The 24,593-nt window shown below is 36.5% G+C and overlaps 1 protein-coding gene across 1 annotated transcript in view; it reads left to right on the top strand.

Annotated features, from left to right (window-relative positions):
• The window catches only part of NCKIPSD (NCK interacting protein with SH3 domain), a 1,945,114-nt gene extending 1,921,157 nt beyond the window's left edge, over positions 1–23,957 (top strand). Inside the window, exon 13 of the mRNA XM_044078525.1 lies at positions 22,056–23,957. Coding sequence (XP_043934460.1) covers positions 22,056–22,271 — 216 coding nt within the window. The 3' untranslated portion in view covers positions 22,272–23,957. The remainder of the gene's footprint in view (positions 1–22,055) is intronic.
• Positions 23,958–24,593: the final 636 nt, after the last annotated feature.

Genomic DNA, 24,593 nt, shown 5'->3' with positions numbered 1-24,593 from the left:
CACCAATGGTAACCACTGCTACATGGCAGTGCATGATGGAGCGCTACATGCAAACACAGGGTTAAATAAAACAAGAAAATACCCTTTTTACCTCAAACAGGCTAATAAGAATGCTGTCTCTGAGCTCTAGTCCAGTCACCATAGATTTAGATGGGACCTAGACAGCACTCTCCTCACGCAAGGTACAGAAGGCGTTCACCAACAAATTATATTCAATTTTTTTTTTAACTCTTACAAAGTGTTTTTAGTAGTGTAATGTTGGGTTTTCCAGCTGTCTATGAAGTCTCATTGTGTTCTACAGGATGACATTTACTTTATACAGTAATCTGTCAGAGAAGAGTTGTGTGACTTTTATTTAAGGATATGCAAAAGATGAGTGTTTTGCTTTTAGTGAAATGCGCGGACTGTTTTATTTTTCAGCAAGTGTAACTGAGAAAAAAATCGTACATTCCTCACTACAGATTTTTTAACCAAATGGAAAGTCAGTAAATTTATGTAAATACAAAGGTCACAAAGTCATGCAGTTGGTATTCTGTTAGTCATAATTAGTAGATCAGGATTTTGAAACTAAAGTGTACAAAATAATTGACTTTTGCACTCACTGAAATAAATTAAATAGATGATGTCAGTTCTCCAACCAGTAAAAATTATTTCTTGTAAAGTACCAAATTTTAAAAATGTAGTTCCACTATACTCCTTCTTCTCAATGTTCTGGTATTAAAAAAGCACCTTGCCTCTGGGACATTATACTTTATCAAAAAGCTAAACCAAAAGATTTATAAAAATATCAGTAAACCCACCCAGATCAGAGATAAAATTCACCTTAATTGGTTATGCATATTACATTTGCTTGAGTCTTGTTTCTGTTTTGCAAACGTTTCTTAAACAAAGCATCTTTTTCTTAAGCTACCTATTGCTATTGACATGCCCTAAAGCACAGAGTTTGACCATCCCACATAGGTACATCAAACACATCGATAAAAGACTGCCGAGTAATGGCTGAAAAAGCTGAAGAGCCACCAGTTACATCCACCATCTTGAAAAATGGGAGAGATGATGCAGAAACTGCTTCAGGCAAATCCTGATGTTATTTGTAGCTATTTCAACTCTTGCACCTGCTTGACATCAAAGTTCAACATTTTCCTGAAAGTATATAAAATAAAAAGACAAAAAATGTGCACGACTCCTTTTTAGTGTTTGTCTGCATCTTGAGGTTCCAATAATTCCAGCCCTGGAGTGATCCTAAAAAAATGAATAAACCTCATTAAACTGCCAAGGTCTCTCTCTTTTCTTTTCTTTTCTTTTCTTTCTTTGCTTCCCTTCATTTCATAAAATCATTTCATAAAATCAAGGGGGCTTTGCATTACAGTATGATACCCAGTTGTAGACCTCGACCTGTGTGCATCTTTAGATAAAAGTGTTAAAACAATCAATGAGTCAGTGTAACTGTATTTAATTGGGCATTTAATCTATTATTAGTAATCTTCAACAGACTTCATGCTTTTAAACGTCCAGTATTTTGCATAAAAAGACCGCTCACAAATATTAACCTAAAGACAAACGATAAACCTTTGGCATATGTATATTGATCTGTTAGATATTAAACCACACGTTAAAAAAGAAAAAAAAAGTTAAAAACTTAAAGTAAAAAAAATATATATATATATATATATATATATATATATATATATATATATATATATATATATATATATATATATATATATATATATATATGTGTGTGTGTGTGTGTGAGACTAACACAGACCTTGGTAGTAGTAATATTGCAACAGTGGGTATTCTTCCATAGTATGAAATGGTAAAAGTATTACAAAAACTACAAAATTAAATTGTTTACACTTGGTAACATTTCTGAGACCAGTACTATCAGAATGATAGTTATGAGCTCAGTGGTTTAAGAAAATTGATATGACAATCAGTTTCATACTGGCCGGTAAAGGTGGGGCATGCTTTTGATAAAATATTTTTCTTGTACCTAAAACAAAGCATTTAAGAATATTTTTAAAAAGTTTTTAATAATGGTATTTGTAGTACTTTGTTGTACTGTTTATGGAAAAATACCATAATACATTTTTCTATTGATGATTTCAGATCCTGCTTACAAAAAACCCCACCAAAGACCACTAAAATGTAAAGACTTATTACATCAAACAAAAGTGGAAAAGTGAAGTAAAAAGGAGAGCAGCTGTGCAAACTCAGATGGAGACTGAAACAGTTTGGTAGAGTAGAGGTGAGAAAAGTAGGTGATAGTGGCAGCTGATGAAGAAAGCTCATCTTCACCCTAGAGGGAAAGATCGACCAAATGTACCCCTAAGGTTTTCAAGTTAAGTGATTTCCTGTTGGAGTATATTGAGTCAAATAACTGAAGGTTACAGAGAAATAGAAAGTGTAACCTAGTATTCAGTGGAAATAACTAGAAAGCAAACCACTGCAAAGGAGGTGAAAGAAAAAAATGGTGGAACAACAATTAAAATATGAACAATTAAAGCATAAAATGGTTGAATCTAGAGGCACACAAAGGCAGCTTGAAGTTTACAACAGTACCAGAACAGATTGCAGAAAGGGCTTGGGATTGTAAAGACTTGCTGTCGAAATGTCTCCGTACATGGACTGGACTTTCTGATGCAGATATTAAAACGGAAAGAACACTCAAGAGTAAGTATTTGTATGCTGAGACTGAGAAAGACCTGTATTGACTTAACTGTAAGCCTAGCAGCTAAAGAAGGAAATATTATATTCTTTGGGGAGAAGGAAACAGTCTTAAATGTTGGACTCACAAGAGTTTATGTGGCTAATAACTTTTCATTAGAAATAAAAATGAAGAGAAATGCTTTTCTTGCTTCCATAAGGCACTGCAGAGAAATCAGTTTGGTAGCATTTGGTTACTGAGAAATTCCAACAGAGCAGAAAGGCACTGTTCAATGGAGGCCTGGAGAGAAAAGCTCCACAAACAGTATGAACAATATTAAATACAGCAGTTCTAAACACAAGTCAGTGATAGATATAAATGTAAGATCTAGTTTTAGTGAAACAGAGAACAGGATAATATATTTCAAGAGTATTATATGCAGTAGCAAATAAGTAAAAGGGTAAGTGATGCAAAAGGAGTTAAGAGAAATAGAAGTAGGAAGAGATGAATGAGATAGTGAAGATGAGAAGGAAAGATGAAGACTGGATTATGAAAGAGGAGAGGAAGAGATAGGTGTTAGATTATACTGGGGGAGGGAGTAGCAGTGGCGGCAAATCCAGTTGTCCTATAGGATTTAAGCAAAGATTTAAAATGAGGGTCTTTTGTAGTTTCACAAAGCGAAGAAACATTTAAAATTCCAGAGTTTGGATACAGTGAAGGGAAATAAAATCACTCAGAGAATTGTGCAGTATTGAGTTGTAGCAGCAAGGAATTTTCAGTGGATCTGAGTATCCTTGGGGTTGAGTACCAGGACATGAACATGAGAGGGGCTAGTGAGTTACAGGTGTCAGGATTATGTAGGACTTTTGCACTTGCTTTAGTAAGTTAAGCTTAAGGATAATAGGGAATTCTAACCATATGAATTTTTTACATGCAATACAGTGATGAGTTTGAGTTGGCAGATTGTTAGCAAATTCAATAATGTTGTGTTAATACTGCTCTGCTGCGAGTGGAGAGAGGAGTGGGGTTTGGTGAAGATGGATAACTTGTATAGGAGAGTGGTTAGGAGAAGGCAGGAGGCTGTAGGTTTTCTGCTAATGCAGGTAGGAAAATATTTAAACCTGTACTGCTGACCTAACTTTTGGTTTGTTTGTTTTTTTTGACCGCATGTTGGATTGGAGATCAGATTTTAGATTCATGTTAGTAGGCATGCAAGTTTGATATGGGGGACCATTTCTGTATTAGTACTATTGGCAGATGTGATGGAAAATTTGTTGAGGGGGAGGTTGATCTGTTTTAGGGGTAGCCAGCATGAGATTATTTAGTATATGTATTTCTTGACATTGAGAACCAGGATCAATTTTTTGAGTCACTGTTCCTCTGTAGAGAAAGCTAACTGGGTATAAGATTGAAGTAATTAAATTGTTTTACTGAGCAGATCTGATCAAATTAAGGTAGAGTCAATTGCTTATTGAATAGTGGAAGAGGTTTTGGAGTGAAAGGGGTAAATCATTGATAAAGACCCAAGAAAGTAGATCTAAGATGGACCCTTGTTGGTAGCACATTTGGGGTTTGGCAGGAATTTAGAAACGAAATGTGACAATTTGACACTTTACCTTCTGTTTTAAAGGTGAGACGTGAAATAGGATAGAACAGGGGTAGAGAGCCCTTGTTTTGAGAATTGTAGTAGGAACTTATGATTAACTGTATCAAAGGTTTTACTGGTATTAATCATAGCCTAATGTCTGTTGTTAAAGAACAGTGATAATGCAGTATCAGTACTGTGAGAGCTGCAGAAACCATGTTGAGTTGGAGACAGAAGATTGTTTGATAGAAGGTAGTGAAGAAGATTGTCATGTAAATATCTTTGAAGGATCTAAGAGGAGTATTATGGCTATGGGTTACCAGTTAGCGAGATTGGAGGATGTGCCACCTTTGCAGAGAGGAAGAACATAGGCTTATTTCCAGCAGTGAAGGAAGTTAGATTCTTGAATAGATCTGTGTATTAGTATGGAAATTTGATAGTTAGTGGAGTCCATAGCTGTTTTGAAGTATTCAGTGGGCAAATTGTCCAGGGCTATTGTGATGATCTTCGTTTTAGCAAGAGGTTTTGATTTTGATAGTGGAAATTGGCTGAAGTATGAATGGGGTTGATGTGTACCTTAGACTGTGGTTGGTGGTAGAATTTGGGGGTTATGACATTCGAGAGATATAACTGCATGCATGATATGAGAGAATGAAACTGCATTTCAAGTTATTGTATCTTGCATTACTGACTTTTCTATCCATTTGGATTAAAAACCTATACAGACAGTTCATAAGCACAAGGCAAAATGGCAAAGAAAAGGAAGATTTGGAGATGTGTTAATGTGGTGAAGGGAACAAGCCAATCACTCAACAGGTGTAGCAAAACAAATGATATAGACCTTGAGGGAGAGACTTCCTGTAAAGCCCTTTCCTGTTTTCCAAAAGAAATGATGGATAAAACAAAGGAAATGAAACAGTTTTCAAAAAAAAAGGTGGGGTGGAAGATTCCATAAAAACACAGTGCACTGGGAGCCCTGAATGAGGTCAGTACTTTAAAAAAAAGGTTAAATGTTTATATAGAAAAGGATGTGATGTAATCAAAATCTGAGTTGCAGTCTTGATGATACCTTAAAAACCATTAAAATCAGTAAGTATCCAATAGGAAATAGCTGATGAATATAACTGTAATAATATAAGTAGTATACCTGGAATTTTATTTAAAAAATAAAGGCTCGCAGGAGGTTACTAGGCTATTGACCCAGAGGTCTTTTCACATATAACCCTTTCATCCCAATGTAATACCATAGATACACTAGTCAGTACCCAGGATTGTATTTAGTAATGGCTGCCCATGTCCTGGGCACTATCCCCGATATGAGTTTATGGTTCTCCATCCACTCATCCTGGTTCCTTTTGAGCAGTGTCATAGAGGTGCTGTGCTTCACAAGAATTGGCAGCCTATTCCAAAGATGCGGCAGTCGCTGGGAAATGCATCTGTCCCTCCAACACATCCTGTTCAAGTCGCAGGCCATATTTGTGTCCCTGGAATGGGTAGCTCTAGTCCCGTTTGATTTGCAGATGTGCAGTAAATTCATTAGGTTTGGGTCAGAGATTGCACTATAAGCCAGGCATAAGTCTCCCCTAAGAAGTCTGTATGATATTGAATATAGTGACAGGGACTTTAGTCGGTTTGTGTAAAGCACATGCTGGAGTCCCTTGATAGTCTTTGTTAGAAACCTCTGAGGTCTCCAGTTGCTGCAGGTGCTTTGTGCAGTACATGCCAAAAGGAGCATTATACTCAACTATGGGCCTGATTAGTGACAAGTATAGAGGGGTTTATAACCTCCTTTGCTCTAGAGGCGGTGCCTTTGCTAAGCAAGTGTGCTATGTAGAAGGCTTTCCTTATTACAGTTGACACATGGTGGTCAAAGTTAAGGTTGCAGTCTACTTGTGATCCAAGATCCCTTACCACTTTGTAGGTATATAGGGTATTGTTGTTAATTTGATAGTGTGAAGGGACATTGTTTTTACTGAAGGGAATGATGATGCATTTCTTTGCATTTACTTTGAGACCGTAAGACACCAGTTGTTGGTCTATGTAAGACCCTCCAGAAGTATACTGACCTCCTTTGGGGATTCAATAATTGCACCCAGTTTTCAGTCGTCTGCAAACGTGGTCAGCCACAGCCCCTTAGTTTTGGCCTGAACTTCTGAAAAGTATATACCAAACAGTAGGAGGACCACCACTGACTTTTGTAGCATCCTGCTGTTGACAGGTCTGTTGGTTGATGTGGAATCATCCACTTTGATCTTGTTTGACTGGTTTGTGAGCCAGTTGGCAACTCATCTTACAACAAAGGGGTTTACATTCATTTTGCTAAGTTTATCTTATGTCTAAGTGTGGGATTGTGTCAAAGGCCTTGGCAAAGGCGAGGTATGCTGTGTGCATAGTTTTGCCCTCGATAATGACCCTGGTCACACTTTCAAAGAAATCCACCAGGTTTAACAGTTAGGATTTGGCCTTGACAAAGCCAAATTGAGTCAGATCTATGGTTTGGAGGTCACCAATGTCTTTATTTATGTGGTCCGTGGCCTTACAGATAAGGTTGGTCAGATTTATGGGTCTATAAGTCCCCAGGTCTGTTGCTAGGCCACCGTTGTGGAGGGGAATAACTGTTGCTGTTCTCCATTCTGAAGGAACATAGCCTATAGTTAGGCTGTGATATACTTAATGGTGATGCTAGTACATGTTGTAATTTGTTTAGAAGATGCCATCTTGGCCCATAGAGACTGTGTTTTTGCCTTAGGCAAGGCTTTAGTGACATTCTCTTAGGATATGTAGGGTGAGGGGGAGATTGGGGGCAAGGTTTGTAATAAGTTTGGAGGGGATAAAGGAGTGAAATGTTTGCCAAATCTGTCTGCCAGCAGGCTTGTTATCTCTGCGGGATCAGTGTGTGTGTGTGATGCCATTAGTCTCTAGTTCAGCACATACCTGGGTCCTACCTTTTAGGCTGTGTATATAGCTATAAAAGGCCTTATGGTTATCCTTGGTTGTGATTGCTAAGTTTTTCTCAAAGTTACCCTTAAAGGATTTGACATGTTGTCTTACTTGCCTGTTGAGGTTGAAGAGGGTGCTTTTCCATTGTTGTCCAGTCTAACTAGTTGGGAAGTGAATTTATCTCCAATATAGGTAGAAACACCACCTCCTTTGGTTCTTACACTTTCATTTTGCAGTCTGAAGGTATGGAAGGCATTGTAGCCTTGCAAGGCCGGAGTACTCTTTAAGGCCTTGAACCAGGTTTCTGTGACTGCACAGACATCTACATTTTCCAATGATAGGCATGCTTCCAGGGTGGGCAGTTTTTGGTTTAAGCTCCTAGCATTTAGCAGCATAACCTGTATTTTGTTATGATTGCCAATTTTTCATGTTGGCAATTTTTTTTTTGAGACCTTGCCTAAAAAAAAACACTATGGGGAGGCAAGAGCCTTTGGTAGCAGACGAAAGCCTAATGGTGCCAGGTGCAAACGGTCTCTGGCAAAGCACCAAGGTTTATCAGATCATATCATCCCAGGCTGACAGAAACTGGATCTCCTTGGAATGACACCAGAAACTAAGCCAGTTATTGAAATTGGTCATTTTGTGTTTATACTGTGGCATCATTCTAGGTGAGGGTAATTTGCTGCTCAAAGCTAGGGACATACTTGCCTGGGACACGTACTCCAGAGCTCAATCATGTCTTTTCATATAGTCCAGTGGGGTATGTCTCAGGTTGTTGACTCCAGCATGAGCTATGACAGAGTCATAATGGTAGTTGTTGCTGAGAGACCTGAGTGCATGCCTGACCTGACGAATCCTGGCGCTGGACAAGCAGCTGACCATGACTTTCTCCTTATCTAACCTGGTGAGTGGAACATCTGTGTGTCTCACTGTGGGGTCTCCAGTGACGAGAAAATTTAGTTTGAGTGTTGAGCCTTTATGGCTTGGTAGGTGAGACACTGGTGGTACGTGTCTTCGGTGCTGTGGGAACTGTGTTAGTTGTAGCAGTCGTGTTCTGGAGGTTTCTGATGTTTTGGTAAGTTTTTTGAGAGAACCTCCACTTATGTTGATTTATGTGTTGAATGCATACTATGTGCATGAGTATTGGTGGGTGAGTTGACAGCCTCTTCATTGTTACTGTTTCGAGTACTGTATAGCAGTGATTCAAGATTCTTGGTGTAAATACATCTCTTGCACTCTGTACTAGAGAGAGTTATTAGTAGAGGGTTATCAGTGTGCATGAGGCAGTTGCAACACTGCCTCAGGAGACCCAAGTCAACAAGGCTGGCAGGAGAAACAAGGGTAGTCTAACTGTCCATAATACTAGCTTTGAAGAACTGTTATCACAAAGGGGGTGCTTTCAGGCCTGATCTAGGAGGTGATCTGTAGATGGGTGTTTGTTACAGGGTTTCTGACTGGTGGTTTAATAGGTTGCAGCTCACTAGCAGTACTTAGACCAGAAGTGTACTAAAGATGAGGACTACACTAATGTACTACAACTGCATCTAAGGGAAAAATTGTTGAAATTATCTGTCCGGCTGTGATGCACAATTGCATGGCAGTGTGCTGTGCTGAGCAAGGCACAAACAAGCAGAAATCCGCTCGAACTCTGGGCATAAATAAACCTTGTGTCTAACTGAAAGGGAACTACACTGCATGCTGTCTGATAAGTCTGTTTTCAAACTGTATACTGCGGTATGTTGCTTTTAGTAAAGGCACTATGATAGTGGGGAATTAAGGGGAGAAGTGAATGAATGATGAATGAACAAGGAAACTAATGTAGTATGTAATGGAGACCAATAGACAGTATTGTATACAGTTAGTTCTGGTAATACATGTACAAGGTCTGTGAATGCATACAGAGTGAATGAGACAAGGATGTTAACTGAAAGTAGGCTAAATAGCAAGAGTCACAAACATAATTCACAGAAAACACTGAATGAGGGAAGTTATTTAAATTCAGGGAATTTTGTGTATATTTGGTATAAGTAAATTGTAAAAATTCACACTGGAAGATGTTTTAAAGCCATTGCAATCAGTAACTACCATTGAGAAGATAACTACTTTGTTTCACTTAGCATGCTGTTTGGTTAAAGTTTCATTTGTTATCAGACTTCAGATTCAGAATGGGTGACTGTCCATATGCAGGTTGACCTGTCGCCAGTACTATTGGAATGCAGTTTGCCTTTCTTGACAAGCTTTGCCTGATTGAGGGTGGAGCCACTCTATTTCAACAAAAACCTTACCTTTTAAAAATGGCTACAGCTTTTGAAATATCTAATGAAAGGTAAAGGACGTTTGTTAAAATGCGGACTGGCTGCAGGAATGAGCAACGTGTAGAAAGGAATATGAAGAAATGTAGGTAGCTTGGCTATCTAGCAATACAAGGATAGAGGGACAGATTCAGAAATAAAATGCTGTAGGCAAGTGAAATAAACAGATCAGTAATTTTATAATAGCTGTTCTCCAGCTGAAAAAAATCAAAAAAGGTTTGTGTTGTACAGGACTGGAAGAGAAGGACTTTACTTTTTACTTATGTTCTGTATCAGCCTGTTGCTTTGTGAATAAATATATATATAATATATGCAATTGTGTGTTCTAATTAAAGATCAGATTCATTTGGGGCTATATTGTACACAAATATGTAAAAAGACTCAGTGATAGAATCAGACTAATTAGTAGTAATGGAGATAGTGGTTCAGGAAGGTTCTTGGGAACATACATACATTTTAGGAATGCACAGAGTTGCTTCAGTACAGAAATGACTTTAGTAGTATGCTGAATTGGATACTTGAAGATAATTAAACATCAGTATATAGATATTACATCACAATTTGCATAATGACATAGGTACACACATTATAATAAAAAAAAGAAACAATTTGACAACTTTTTTTCATTGTTTTGAATTATATAACATATTTTATTTTTTTTTTATTTACTCCTGAATTGCATAAATTGTTCGTAATTGTTTTTTTTTTTTTTTGGCAGCCAGTAGCATTAAACTTAGCAAGGCCTTAATATGTCCAGATAATTCAGATCCTGCATCCCAGCTCAAAAAAAAATAAAATTGTACTTAAGCCATTTGCTCACACTGTATTTCTGACAGAGTACTCTATAGGGAATCTTTAAAGTCCGCCAACTTGTTTTACTCCCAAAACATGTGCTCCCATTTACCTCTTTCTTCCCCATCATAACCATCAGCATTTGCCATCTGCTTTTGGAGAAATTCTTTGTAGTCTGCTTGGGGTATAAAAATCCCTGGGCAAACACTTTCAAACAAAAATGATAAACCTTCTAGACTTTATTGCATGTTTGAGAGACATACATACGGCCTCCCATTGTTTCCTTGTGAATTATGTATCTAGTCCATCTTCCCAATCTTTTCTAACCTCCTCTAATTGATTCCTATAGTTATTGTGCAATCTTTTGTATGCCCTATTGATTATCCCTTTTTAACAGCAGCTTCTGTTCTGCATTCAGCTACAAAACTATGTCAGATCAGGTCTTTTATTTAAGATTCCCATGTCCCTTTCTATTTGCCTGTACTCTTATCAGTCCTTGATAGGAACAGCAGTCTGTAGCCTGCAATCCAGATATCTTCTTGGCCTCTTCCCATTCTGTTACATTTCCTATTCTAGTTATTTGCTCCCAATATCTTAGTTCCTTTGACAGTTTTCTCCAGTAAATTCCAACCCCCTTTTGCATGTTCTCTGTACCCCTAATTGCAGTTATCCCTATGGGCAGAATCTCCTTTCTCCATTCTCGCATTGGCTTCTTAAAACACTTTTTGCTACTTTATGAATATAATGTTCTGTATGATTATTCTCCTTAAGTATCTGCATCCAAAATTTCACACTCCTTATTTCTTGAATTTTCCTCCAGTTTCATCATCCCTTTCTGCTTTGAATTATAGTTTTGTGCTTGTGTCAAGTATCTGAGCCTTAACTGTGTATCTCTGTAATATCCCTTCAAATCAGTTAATCCTAAACTACCTAGTTCTATTGTAAGGATCAGCTTATCCCACTTGACGCTTGCCCTCTTCTCCTCCCATATAAAATACTTCAACTCTTTATCAATTACTATCCACAACTTTTGTGGTTGATAGAAATATGCCCGACGTGTGTAAAATTAAAGGGCATAAAAGCATTTTCACTGCTTGTATCTTGCTGTCCATATCCAAAATAAGAGCTTCCAGTTTCTCAGTTTTTGTGTTATATTTTGTTTGATCTCTTTCCACATAACCTTAGCTATCATAATAGAATTCTATTTAACTCATGTTCCTAAATATTTCATTTTATCATTTCCCTATATATATATATATATAGAGAGAGAGAGAGAGAGAGAGTATATAGCTGTAGCCTTTATTTTGTAAAGCCAATTTTTTTTATTACCATACCAGTTATATCCTTGAATTTGTGAGTACCTTATTTTTGTTACCACTGGGTCCAAATGTAATGCAATTAAAAGGGAAGAGAACACACCTCTGCCTGGTTCCTTTGTTCAGACACAACTTATCAAAGAGGAACCCTTCCACTTACATTTTTTCATGTCATCACTCATATATCCTCCTAATTAACCATATAATTGTACTAGGGAATGCAAATGCTTCCATTACCCTACTTATAAAATCCCAGCTTACTGTGTTCTTACATTCTGCTTCCACTGGATTGTCATTGTTCTGTTAAGTTGTCAAATGTTTGCCTTCTCTCCACAAAACCACATTGATCCATATCTATTAATGTTGGCAACACCTTTGCCATTATTTTAGCTATTACAGACATAAACACTTTATAATCATGATTTAAAATTGAAATGGGCCTATATGAAGCTGGGTCTCATGAGTCTTTACTGTATTTAGGTATTACCACAGCTTGCTTCCAGTTTGTTGGTGTTTACCTCCTTTTAAAATATTGGTAAACAAAACATTCCACATCTGTATCACTTCCTTCCTCTTTAGGTTCTAAATTTCACAGGAATACCATCTATTCCTGGAGACTTTCTTGCAGATTGATTATATGTCACAAATTTTACCTTATGTCTTCCTATCTTAACTGTTAATTGTTGAGCCTCATCTACTCTAATCTTGGCATACTTAGTCTTCCATATATATTTCCATTTTTGTTTTTTCTTGATTTCCACATTTCTCTGTTTTATATATATCTTCATAAAATTTCTGAAATATCTCTAATGCCTGTATAGGATGTCTGGTTATTCCTCTTGCTATAGGCTCCATAAATTTTGCAACAAACGTTTCTACATTCTAACGCCTAAGTTGTTGTGCTAAAATTTTTTGTGGTCTACGCATTAAACTGACTACTTCATTTTCCTAAATATTTCATTTTATCATTTCCCTATATATATATATATATATATAGAGAGAGAGAGAGAGAGAGAGAGACAGCAGTCTTTCTAAACTCAAGCATATTATTCAGATACTTCCTAATTTTCAGTTTAGCATTCTGCAGTTGTCACTTTTCTTTTTCTACAAGATTTTTTTATTCTGCAATACTGTAACCTTTGTCAGTCCCTCTAAATAGTTCTCATTACTTCTTAACTATATCTTTTTTCTTTTATTTCTATGTTATTTTTAAACTCCACTTAACATTTTATCCCAGTCACTAGCTATACCTTTTGAAAAAATTCTATCAACCATAATAACTCTCAAATAATTTCTGCTACCCATTCTATAAATTCCTCTCTTTTTAACATGCAAGTGGGGATGTACCAGTGTCTTATTTGACTTCATTACCCTGCATTTTTATCTTAGTTGTTGTTATTGTCTGAAATAGTTATTGAATGTGTCTCAAAGCTTTCATTTAAGTGCACATGTTCCTGTGATTGTGAAATATATCTGACTAGTCTAGGCCAGCTTGGGGAATAACATGTAAATTATGTCTGAATTCCTACTACTGAATTCATGTCTTCCATACCAAATATTTTCATAAATTTCTTCAGAAATCTACCTTGTTTTAGTTGTATTTTCCTTTCTAGGTCTCCTGGATACATCTTCACTATTGCAAATCAAGTTCCAGTCCCTGCCACTAAGTAATATTCCCTGCCGAAAGCTGATTATTTCTCCCCAACAATTCTTAAGCTCCATAATAGCAGTTTTAGGTAGAGTATAAATACATGCCAGCATAAACCTCCTCCCTTACTACCACAAATCTACAATTCTTATCATTTTTCACCTCTTCTGTCACTACTGGAACTTCTCTAGCAATTATCATAAGTAACCCCCCTTTCTTGTGTCCCTGGTATTTTGTTGAATATCTATCCTGAGATCCTTTATCAAATTCACCTGCTCCTTTCTTTCCAATTGTGTCTCCTGTAGCATTGCTATATTTGCACTCTGTATTTCTTAATATTATTCAATACTCTTAACTTTTGTCTGTACCTGTGAGGCCATTCATGTTCCTAAACAATATAGACATTACAAACATTATGATCAGAACTTATTCCCACCTATTATGACAGTTTTTTGAATGTCTGTCTCCAGCTTTTGTTAGATGCACCAACTAATATTTGGCATGTTAATCCTTTATCTTATCTCCATTTGAACGTATGTCTCATTTTACAAGACTTTTTGTTTTAATGAAAACTCTCAAAAAACACCTGCTGAACAACCACATAACCTATTAACTTAAAACAAACACTCAAAACTATGTACATCTTCATATAATGAAGTTTAACTCTCTTGATAGAAACAGTTGTCCTAAGTTTACATCTGCATCCACAGGCATTAACTAAACTAAAATTAGGATTATCCATGCTAAGACTCGTGTTTCAACCTTTACTCCCACTCAACATGAATTTTTCTTTGCCACCTTATCTTAATTCTCCTGCCAGATGTAAAAAAAATCTGATATGCTTTCACAAAACATTAACTTTCAACCTTAAAAAGGTGCTCTGGCTTTTAGTACCTGCCATTATTGTCAGCTTGTCTCCATGGAAACGTAAGAACAAAATGTACAGCTGCCATCAGCTCCAGACTTTTCAACTCACACTGAAAATTTATTTGCTAAAGGATAGCTTTTTATTACATTCTGTATTCATTTATTTGCTTACAGAAAAAACTCATTAGATTAAGCCAAGGCCCTTAATCCAGACATTCATTTATACAAAAGTAAGAGAAAACATATAAACTCTACATGTATTTATAAGCTGTGTACTTTTACACCTCAGTTCCCCCTAAACAACCCAAAATTACAGCATATTAACTTAAACATGCTTTTGTCCAGCCTTTTTTCACTTTTTACATTAACATATCTACATTTTTTTAAAACTAAAAAAGAAAAAAGGTACTTGTTTACCACATGCAACAGTAACTGAAATGATTTACTGTATAACATGAAATTTATATCATGAAACGTTTTATACAAATACTGTTAAGAACAAGCATTGTTTTGCTTACAGTTCCTTTTTTCATTTCCCCTTGGTGTCCTTCAAAACATTAATGACATGAAGTGGAATATATGCATTTCAGTCCTCTGCAAGTTTAACAAAGTCAACAAAAGTCCAGTCTTTCCACTTTTTCTCATAAAGCTATATTTTAGTGTTACTGATCTTCTTCCTCTTCATCTCCATCCCCCAAACCCAGATACCAAAGCAAGTCCAAGGTACTCCTGATTCTTCTAGTCTTCAGCTATGCTTTTTCCCGCATCTCTCAAGCATTTTCCTTTGGAACATTGGAAAAACATTTCACTGGCAGAGTGTCTCTAGTTAAGCTTTATTTTCAGAAGAATGAGCAGCAGTGTCCCCTTCTATTTGTCCCACTTTTTGTTGGACAGACTTTTCCATTTCCTCCTTAGCCTGTTCTACATCAAAAATATATTTTATTTCCTCCAGGAACAAATATTCTGAAGACAACTTGATACAGCAGCTTGAGTCTCATACTTGCTTCTTGACATTTCTTGATTGTTAGGATAAATATGCTTCTCCTGCCTTGTGTGCAAGGAATAATCATTTCCACAAACACACTACTGTCTCCAAGTTTTGATAATTTGTCATTCTGCCAAAGTTTTGTCAGGATCATCTGTTTTTGCTGGTATGATTACATCTTTACTAATAAAGATCTTGACTGCCTTTTCATGGCCAGTTTTGAAGCATATACTTGATGTGCCTTTTCAGTAAACAAATCCTGTTGTGGAATAACAGTCCACTTGCTTATTTTTGCTTTCATAAAATTAGTACGGTCTGTTCCTTTCAGTTTCTGTGGTACAGCAGAAAATCTCAGATTTTCCCACTGTGCACTGTCCTCAAACTCTACCATTTTTTGAAACCGCTCTTCTTGCGCAATCTCAGACTGAGCCAGCCTTTTCTTCTTTTCGACTTCTGATTTTTGCATTTTTATCAGTTCATCCGAATAGCTGTTCAAAGCTTTTCCATTTTTCCGGCCTTTTATTTGAGTTAATATACTCCAGTGTTTAATTATTTTGATCAGCACTAAGCATACTTGATTTTCTTTCCTCCAGATTACTGGAAGCTATGCCTTATACCAAATCCAGTGCTTGAACTGCTTTTTGTTGGAAAGCTGCAGGATTTTTTATGGTCAGTGCTTTCTCTTCACCTTTTCTAGTAGATTTTCTTTCAGTCTGTTTCTTCTTTGCTGGCATCCAGGCAGTGTACTTACTAGCCAGTAACTGAATTTTATAAAACCGTCAGCCATCTCTCAGTTTTATTTTTTCACAGTGTGAGAGCTAAAATTAAGCTGTTGATCAGTGTGCAGCCATCTTGGAAGTCAAACTAGTAGTATAAGTAGTCCTTGACCAGACAGTCTTGGTACTGGAGAGCTATCAAAAAATTTAAAACAGGTACTGTTCTTCTGCACCTACCATTATGAAATAAGGGAAGATAAGTGCCTTGGAGATAATCAGTAAGTAAATTCAAAACTGTCATATGAACAAGGATGCACTTGCCAATTAAGAAAACATTGCCCAAGTAATAAACAGTGCCAAGCTATCCCATAAAACGCACTTAAGTAAAATCCCTAACCATCAGGGGATCCAGTAGCAAAATACTGGAGGAAAAAATATGTCCCAGAAATAATGGGATAATATTACATGATTGTGCAAATGCCAAATTGTGCTGCATCCAAGGGCAGAAGCAAAATCAAAAAGCATTATTGTGTAATGATAAAAAAAAAAAAAATACCAAACCCACATTCTGAGTGTGACAAAAGCAGCACGGCACATGTATTTATCTACACAAACCATGGTTCCAAGAAAAGGATAAAACCTCAATCCATTTATTATAATAAAAGCATCCAAAGACTAGTAGAAACAGCTAATAAAAATATGTCTTATCAAAACTAACAGTACCGTTAAGGTTATCACACAGGTCGACGCAGTTAGCTAAATCAAAGTAATCTTCCTCTGGCTAACTCAAACACCTTCAGCACTTTTGCATAGTCATAATGCTTACAGAGTGAAAACTGGCTGAAGGTGTGAAACTGTAAGATTAAGTAATAGTAAAACTTAAAAATCAACTTAGAAGCATTAAAATCCCCTTATGTAGCAGAATTGAGCAGAGAGGGAAAAATGACCATTGTGAGTTAAAAAGCAGGGTTCTCTTCTCTGGTATATACAGTTATTTAACAAGTGAAAAAAAAAACACTTCTAGGAAGTTGTTTTTGTCTATGTGGAAGAATTGATTTATTTATTAGTTATTTATTTACCTGTCTTTGTTTACCAGCAAAGTCCGAATTGGTAATACCCATTTTCACCAGAGGATTGGTGAGAAAAGCTCCATTTGCTTACATTGCATTATACCAAATTCCAGATAAACACAGTAGTTTTATTTCTGTTTGCATTTGTACATATAGTAGTTACATTTATAAGATTTTACAGAGGTAGAAGTTACTAAAGAGAAAGCCCACGTGCAACTTAGTGGATTGTACAGGCAGCAGTTATGTATAGAAATTTTGTCATTTCAGTGAAACTTTGAGATTATTCTGTTTAAGGAGAGAATTTGTTTTGAGTATTGTACGGTGAGCACAGTCTTAACCTGGTGATGAGCATGTGCAGGACCAGAGCTGGTTAAAATAATGTTTAAGCAGTGGTGTAAAACTTTTAAGTTTGTTGGAGAGTTTTATTTGTGTGGGTATACTATTCCAGAGTTTAGCAACGTACTGGGAGTAGAGCAAGTCTCCTGCAACATTACTTGACTTATTTGTGAGTAGCAATAATTTGTTACTAGAACAGGAGGTCCATTGACGGCAGTAGGGCAATAGTAAGTTTTGTAGTGCAGGGGATTTTTCTGGAAGATGAATGAATTTGTGTGCTGTAGTTAATTGTGAATGTGTTAAGTAGTTGTGTAGTTCAAGCCATTTTAATTGCTTTAAACTAGGATAGTGATGGGTCCTTTGAGGGAGATTGGTGGTAAATTTAGCTATTTTATTGTAGCAGGACACAAATTTCTTCCTTTGGGTGTTGTTTAAGTTTGTTAGGATAGGAGCAGCGTATTGGAGAGCTGGCAGTAAGAAGGTGGTGGCTAGAGTTTTTCCTGCAGTATCTGTAAGAAATCCATTGATCCTATAAAGGGAGCCTAGTTTCTGGTGTGTAGCATATGCTGCTCATATTTGAGATTGTCATTTATTATAATGCCTAGAAGTTTACTGTGAGGTACAGTTTCACTGATGATATTTGCTGGCTTTATGGGACAAGATTGCTTTTGATTTTGACAATGTTTTAAGGTGAAAAGTATTAACTTAGTTTTCTTGGGGTTGAGTAGGAGGTTACTCAACCTTTTGATTTAGATTTGTGGACCTTATTTCCCATCAGCTTCAGTGTTCAGATGCTGCTCATTATTTTTCCCAGTTACTAGTTAGTAGTTTGTCTTTTTTTTCCATTTAGATTCTTTGTCAGCATGCTTAGCATGGGAGCCTGTGTTAACCTCTTAGAATGTGGTGAGTATGCCCCATAGGGGAGTGCTGCATCTTAACATTACAAAGAAACTTTTTTTTTTTTTAACTGGGACCTTAATTTTGTCATGGAAGTAATAAACAAAACTCCATTTTTGCCTGCATTTGCAGTTTCTTTAGCTTTTTTGATTTGGAAGTCAATTCTTGTTTTGTGCCGGTTTCTGGTTTTGGAAGATTTTCAAAAGCGCAAGACCCTTATTTCTCAAAGATGGAGTGGTATTAGCCACAAGCCTATCCTTTACGCCTATAGTTACGATGGATACTAAATCAGAAAATACAGCTTCCTTTCTTTTATTCTAAACCACTGAGTCAAAGTGAGTGATGGTTGCACTATATCAATCCTAGGGGACAAAGATTGCAGGGCATCACCAAGACAAAAAATATAGAAAGTCAAATCATGTTTTTCTCCTTTTTGCACGTAATGTGTTGTGAGCATTCATAAGCAACACGATAGTTCCATGTTAGATTGCTGGGTGTCGATTTTGATTCTTTAAAGGCTCTTCCACAAAAGGTGCTAATTCCTCTTGTGTCTTTCTTGAGCAGCTATCTGCAGAGCAGCCACATGATTTGGTGTCGTCTCCTTTCTCAAATATTATAAACTGCCCTGTATTTGTAAGCTAGAGTTGGTTTTGCTACATTAGTCTTGCATAGAATCTTAACTGGGGCCTCCACCCAATCCTTGAATTCACAGTATACCACCTTACCAAAAGCCTACATAACAGTACGTGAGTGAATCATCTTTACCCTCCCTCCCTCCATATTATTGTTACTTTTTCTGTCCATTTTTCTTAACTATTTTATATTGATAGGTTATGGTGCTATGTTAATGTGTGAGTCTGTTTGCATGAGGTTGGATTGTAGCTAATTGAAATGGATTTAACCTTCCATACAGATGAATGGCATGTGGCACCTCAAAAGACACCAAGGCAGCCTCACTGTGATATACTTGTGTATCAGCTGGCTCCCTAAAACTCTTAGAGCTACAGCTCTTAACAGTCCCCTTATATTTAAAATGCTAAAACTAGATTATTGCCCTGGATGAAGAAAATGTTGGTAGTACTAGAGCAAACCTACACACTACAACACACCAATGATGAGAGCCCAGTTAGTCATATCCCTTTTCATGACAGTGTAAGAGAAAGAGCCTAACATTAACAGGTCTTATAAGAAACTAACCGATTCTGTCAGCATTCATTACTAAACTAAGGAAACACCATCAGGAGGAATCTGTTTTAACCTGCTTTTATGATACTGGATAATAATCCAGTCTCGCATCTCATCAGTTTAAAATGCTTAATGCACTTTAGAACCCATCAAATTATGTGTGTAATGTGTAAGCAATCACAACTTGTACATAATGTAAAGAATGTAATTACTGACTTCTTTGTCTACCACTGTGTTCACTGCATTATACTTTCTCTGCTTCAACACTGTAACATTCTCTGCTGTGATTGTACTCCATTATTTGTTAAATCCTCTCTGCTCTTTCAGCCCAAGTCGTGCATGAAAAGGAACAGTAGACCAGTTCAGTAACCTGGTTAACAAATGAAGTTGTGAGATTATATATTTGATTTACTTTATTTCTGGCTAGATATGTATTGATGAAGTCTGGTGTCACTGCCTCAAAAGTAAGATTTTTTTATTTTGTAAGAAGCAACTTCTCAGATTCCTAGTTAAGTAGCAGAAACTGGCCTGCTACATTGTGCTGCTTAACCTAAAGGAGGGGGCACATTGAAAGTGACCCTTGGAACAGCATGGGTTTAAGTGTGAATGGGTAGTATACACTTATTCCCAGCTCAAGGTATCTTAGAGTATTCCCATTTCTCTCAGGTATAGCTCTCTTCTTGGTAGATGTAAGTAGGAGATGTGCAGGGATGTGGGCAAAGGGTCTGGAGTTCTCATTTTTTGAGAGTGACATTTTAATTTTCACTGTGTCAGGACTTGTATTATCAGAATTCTTGCAATTCCTATAAGAAACCTGGACCACGAGTGGTGTTCTATATGTTTTTTGTCATGCTTTGATATATCATTTCTAACCTTGTTATTATTTATTATTATTATTATTATTATTATTATTAGAATGCTTATTATTGAAATTGGCTTTGTGGCTCTGTCCCACTGTGATTCTGTCACGCTCCTCAATGCACTGAGCTATCCAGGGTGCTGATGTACTGTGTATTGCATAATGATTTAGCTCTGTCTCTGTGTGCTTCTGTCACATTTCTCGATGCACTGAGCTGTCCAGCATGCTGAAGTACTGTCTATTGCATAATAATTTATGCCCACTGGATGTAGGTGTTGTCTGCATTGCTGACTTCCCACTTTTTTATTTTTTTAAATAAAAACATAAGTAGAAAAATGAGTTTTAAATAAAGAATGCTTTTTATTCAGTCACTCTAAAAAGTAAAAAAAATATGGAAGAATAATGAAGACTTTGAAAAAGAAATGCAGACAGGCTGATTTCAGAAATGCATTCAAGGTTGCTTTTGATGTCTCCTGCTACTACTTCTGGTACCTCATTACCAGAATCAGCGAAAACAATCTCAAATGCTTTTCTTGAAATCAGCTTGTCTGTGTTTCATTTGCAAAATTTTCACTCTTCTTCCTTATGTTTTACTTTTTAGAGTGACTGAATAAAAAGCATTTTTATTTAAAAAATCTTTTTTGTATTAATATTTTTTTCTCATAAAAGTTTGTCTCTTGAGTTATAAGATTTGTTTCACCCAGACAAATGGGTTTAATCCTTGTTTTGTTTGATAGCAGTTAACCAACTGCAGGCTAAGCAGTCTGCTGACAACTCCTTGGGTAAAATCTGTGTCATAACTACCCTTCATTGGAGGGATGTTACCAAAAGAAGGTAAAAAAAAGAAATAGGGAAGACCCATATGATTGTCAGTTCAGTCATTTTCTGTTATAGTGAGTTTCTCACTTCCACTGTACTTCCCTTAATGTCTGAACCGTTCTCATTTGTTATATTAGGTGCACTAGTTCTTTTTAACAGAGAGACACTTCTCAAGGTCAGTAGGCACCAATAATTAGTTCAGGTCATTGCCCTAGTTTTGAGACAGTGTTAAAATATCTTGCTCTCAAAATATTGCCACTTTAAGTTTTGTGAAGCTTTCAGTAAAAACCTGTTCCTGCCATTCTGTTGAGCACCTCCCAAATTGCTGGATTATTGTAGTCAGCCCTCATCTGTTCGATTGATGAATAGGCTTATACCCACATCTAAATGAATAAGTATTCCACTGCATTTGTGTTTTGAGTAGCATAGCATTCATTTCTTTCTGCTCTCACCATTCCTTCTACCAGAATACAGCATGTTTATTAAAGTCTGTCCTATTGTATGTTAGTGAGATTTTGCACACCTTTTTTGTGGTGTCCCAGTTTAATATAGTATTTTTTTTCTGAATGGGATTGTGTTGTTTATACAGTAGAATAATTGTAGTTTTAAAAGTTAAAGAACAAAATCTAAATTGTTCTTATTGCACTTCAAGTTAAAAGTATACAGTAAATAAAATCAATGGCATCATGATGCATTACTTCATGAGCATTAAATTGCTATCTGCCTTTCTGCAAGTATTGTCATAGTTTGTGAGGGCAGGCTTCTTTTCTAAAAAATATGTTAGGCTAACATACTACACAGACTGAGTGCTACTACATGTAAACAGTTTAATTGTACTTCACTGAGATAGATAATGGTAATGTGAACCAGATTCTGTATTTTTTAAACCAAACTGAAATGAATGACAGTGTCATTGAAGAATTACTGTGTTAGAAATCATCAGTGTAATATGGCTTATCTGTAGCCATTCATCCTTTTAAGAATACTTGAAAACCAAGTGAGACTACTGGTTTTAGTTGATCACTTTCAGTGACTAGTTGATTCTCTCATGTCTTATTTTTTCTTCACACTTCTACAGCTGAGAATGGAGTACCTGTCCCTGATGCATGCAATCATCCGTTCCACAGACTACCTGCAACATCAGCACCGGCTCACTGACCTACAAGGCATCCTCCAACGTATCCTTTCAGAAGAGGAAGAGGAGGATGGTGATGCGCAAACTCATATTCAGATGGATAAACTGATTGTTCAGGAGATTTATAAGGATTTCCCTGATCTATTCATTGAGAACTAATTGGCAAAGAATATGTCTTACAAAAAACAAAGTATATGGGATTGCCACCAGTGGGAAGTTCACCTATTATATTCTACATTCACTAGAATTTATCCTGGTTCTTATGCTGTTATTTACATATTGATGTACTGATTTTTTTAATAAAGCAAGGCTAAAGGGTATTAAACTGCTCACTGCAGTGGTGCTGCTTCTGCTTAAGAATCAGGTTGCCCAAAAGTAAGTGTTAAGCAGGAAAAATCGTAGAAGGTAACAAAAAATGCAATGATGTGACATGTGGCTAGCCTTTATTACCCTTGACTGTCCTGATGTTTTTCCTAGGCCATGGAGGGATACATTAGAACAATACACAAGCTGTGGAACTCCTGTTCCTTATTTTAGTAGAGATGTAACATCAACCTTATTTCAGATAATTTGCATAATTATCCAGAGTCATGGCTGTTTTCATTTATTGGTTTCAAGCAGTTGTCATTTATTTTTAAAAAAATGTAATGTGCTGGATTTAAGAAATGACTTAAGAATCAACTAGCACGTGCAGCTTGGAATCTTTATCAGGAAAGGCAGTTACATACTCACATGCTTCAGAAAGAATGAGTCTGTTTACCATGGGTGTGAACTCCTTTGTCTAATAAGTGAAATTAAGTTAAAATTGAATTGTGTATTGTGAAGACTTGTTAGCAAACTGGTTTTCATGATCTTTTAATACATTTTTTTTCTGAATGTGGCAATCCAGTGTCTATATTTTTGAAGGCTGTCTTTGTTTTTCCTCTTGGAAAAACTGCACTGAATCAGCTGCAGTGTAATCTAAGTCAAGGACTCTTGCCATCCTTCCCATCCTTCCAAATCCACACTGCAGCTTGAAAAGTATTGTCTTGAAAAGTGTTACTAGTGAAAGTATTATCAGTGATTGTGTGCTTAAAGCTGATGAATTATGGTGAACTTTGAAACAGATGTAAACGTGTAACATGGAGGGATGCTTTAGCTTTTTTGTAGCATCTTCGAAAGCCGCACTTTTGCTGACAGTCATCTGTCTGTTTTTCTACCTCCCTTCCTCTCTGCAAACTTTGACCATGATCCTCGAGTCTTTCATAGAAGAAGCCTCTAATGCAGTGTTCCCATTCCATCCTGTAAACGAGGATAGATAATTGCTTAAATAAACCAATAGATGTCACTAATGCACTTGTACAGTGACAGAATGCTGGAAATTTTCTTTTCCTTAGAATTGTCTCTAGTTTTCTATTGTCTTATGCACAACCTCATTTTAATGAACTGAGCTAGTAAACAAAGCATGAACAGCCTGTTGTGGTCCAAAATAGTGCTCTTGTATTGGATTTTCTTCTACTCCTCCATTTCATGTTGTCACTTTTGTTTTGTGTCACCCAGCTTAAGGCTTATTTTGTAAATGGAGTATGAAAAAGACATTTTTTTGAAAATGTTGCCTTGTTATCGATTTGCACTGTCTGTTTCTGATACTTAATGGATGCCTTTTAGTGAAAGTCCTTCAGTGAGTCATCTCAAAGAATGCAAACTAAAAACAATTTAAACTGAATAAATGAGGAACATTTGTGTATATTTTTCTATAGTGGCACTTATTTTTGTCTAGAATGCAGGGTATTATAAGTAAAGCTGACATTTATTATTCATCTGCTGTATGGGACTAAAAAAATAAAGTTTCGTTTAAAATATTCATTTTCATATACTGTTATTTTGAGGTTTGATTTTTATCAAAATGGTCAGCAAGTCTAACACTTTGTCAAATTATTTGCTGTTGTGTTGCCATTGCTAACTGAACTCAATTGATAAAACACACTACTGTTGTATTTTCCCAAGGGAGCTGTATAATTTTTGTATTAAGTAGTTTGTGTTTTGAAAGACAAATCTTGCAGCGCTTCCCACCCACGTTTATGAGCAATATAAGGATCTTCTTAATTATTACTCTCATACCAGTGCCTGTTTGCTGTCAGATTAGGGAATGTCCTTTAGTTTATTCCTGAACAAATAAACTTTTCCTTGGAATTCACATTGTTCATAGGTGGATATTAAGCATACAGTCCAGGAGACCATTAATGTGCCTGTACCAAATCCCCAGATGCCCCAAAGCAGCATCTGCTAAAGTGACTTGCTCAAGATTGCACAGTAGGCAAATGAAGGTTGAGGAAATCAAACCCTGTACCACAAGAAACCGTTAACAGCTCACAACCTTAATCCTGTTTGCTGACTGCCAGATTATCCCAAGGTATTTCTGAAGTCTGATGTGATTAATTGAATCACCTGCAAATGCTGTCACATTAAAAGCAGTGGTGCACTTTAACTTTGGACAAAGTT

Source organism: Protopterus annectens, chromosome 7.part1, assembly GCF_019279795.1.
Source record: "Protopterus annectens isolate FY-2018-M chromosome 7.part1, PAN1.0, whole genome shotgun sequence".
NCBI classification, from domain to species: domain Eukaryota; kingdom Metazoa; phylum Chordata; order Ceratodontiformes; family Protopteridae; genus Protopterus; species Protopterus annectens.
The sequence above is the reverse complement of the archived record's forward strand: the minus strand, read 5'-3'. Positions and strand labels throughout refer to the sequence as shown.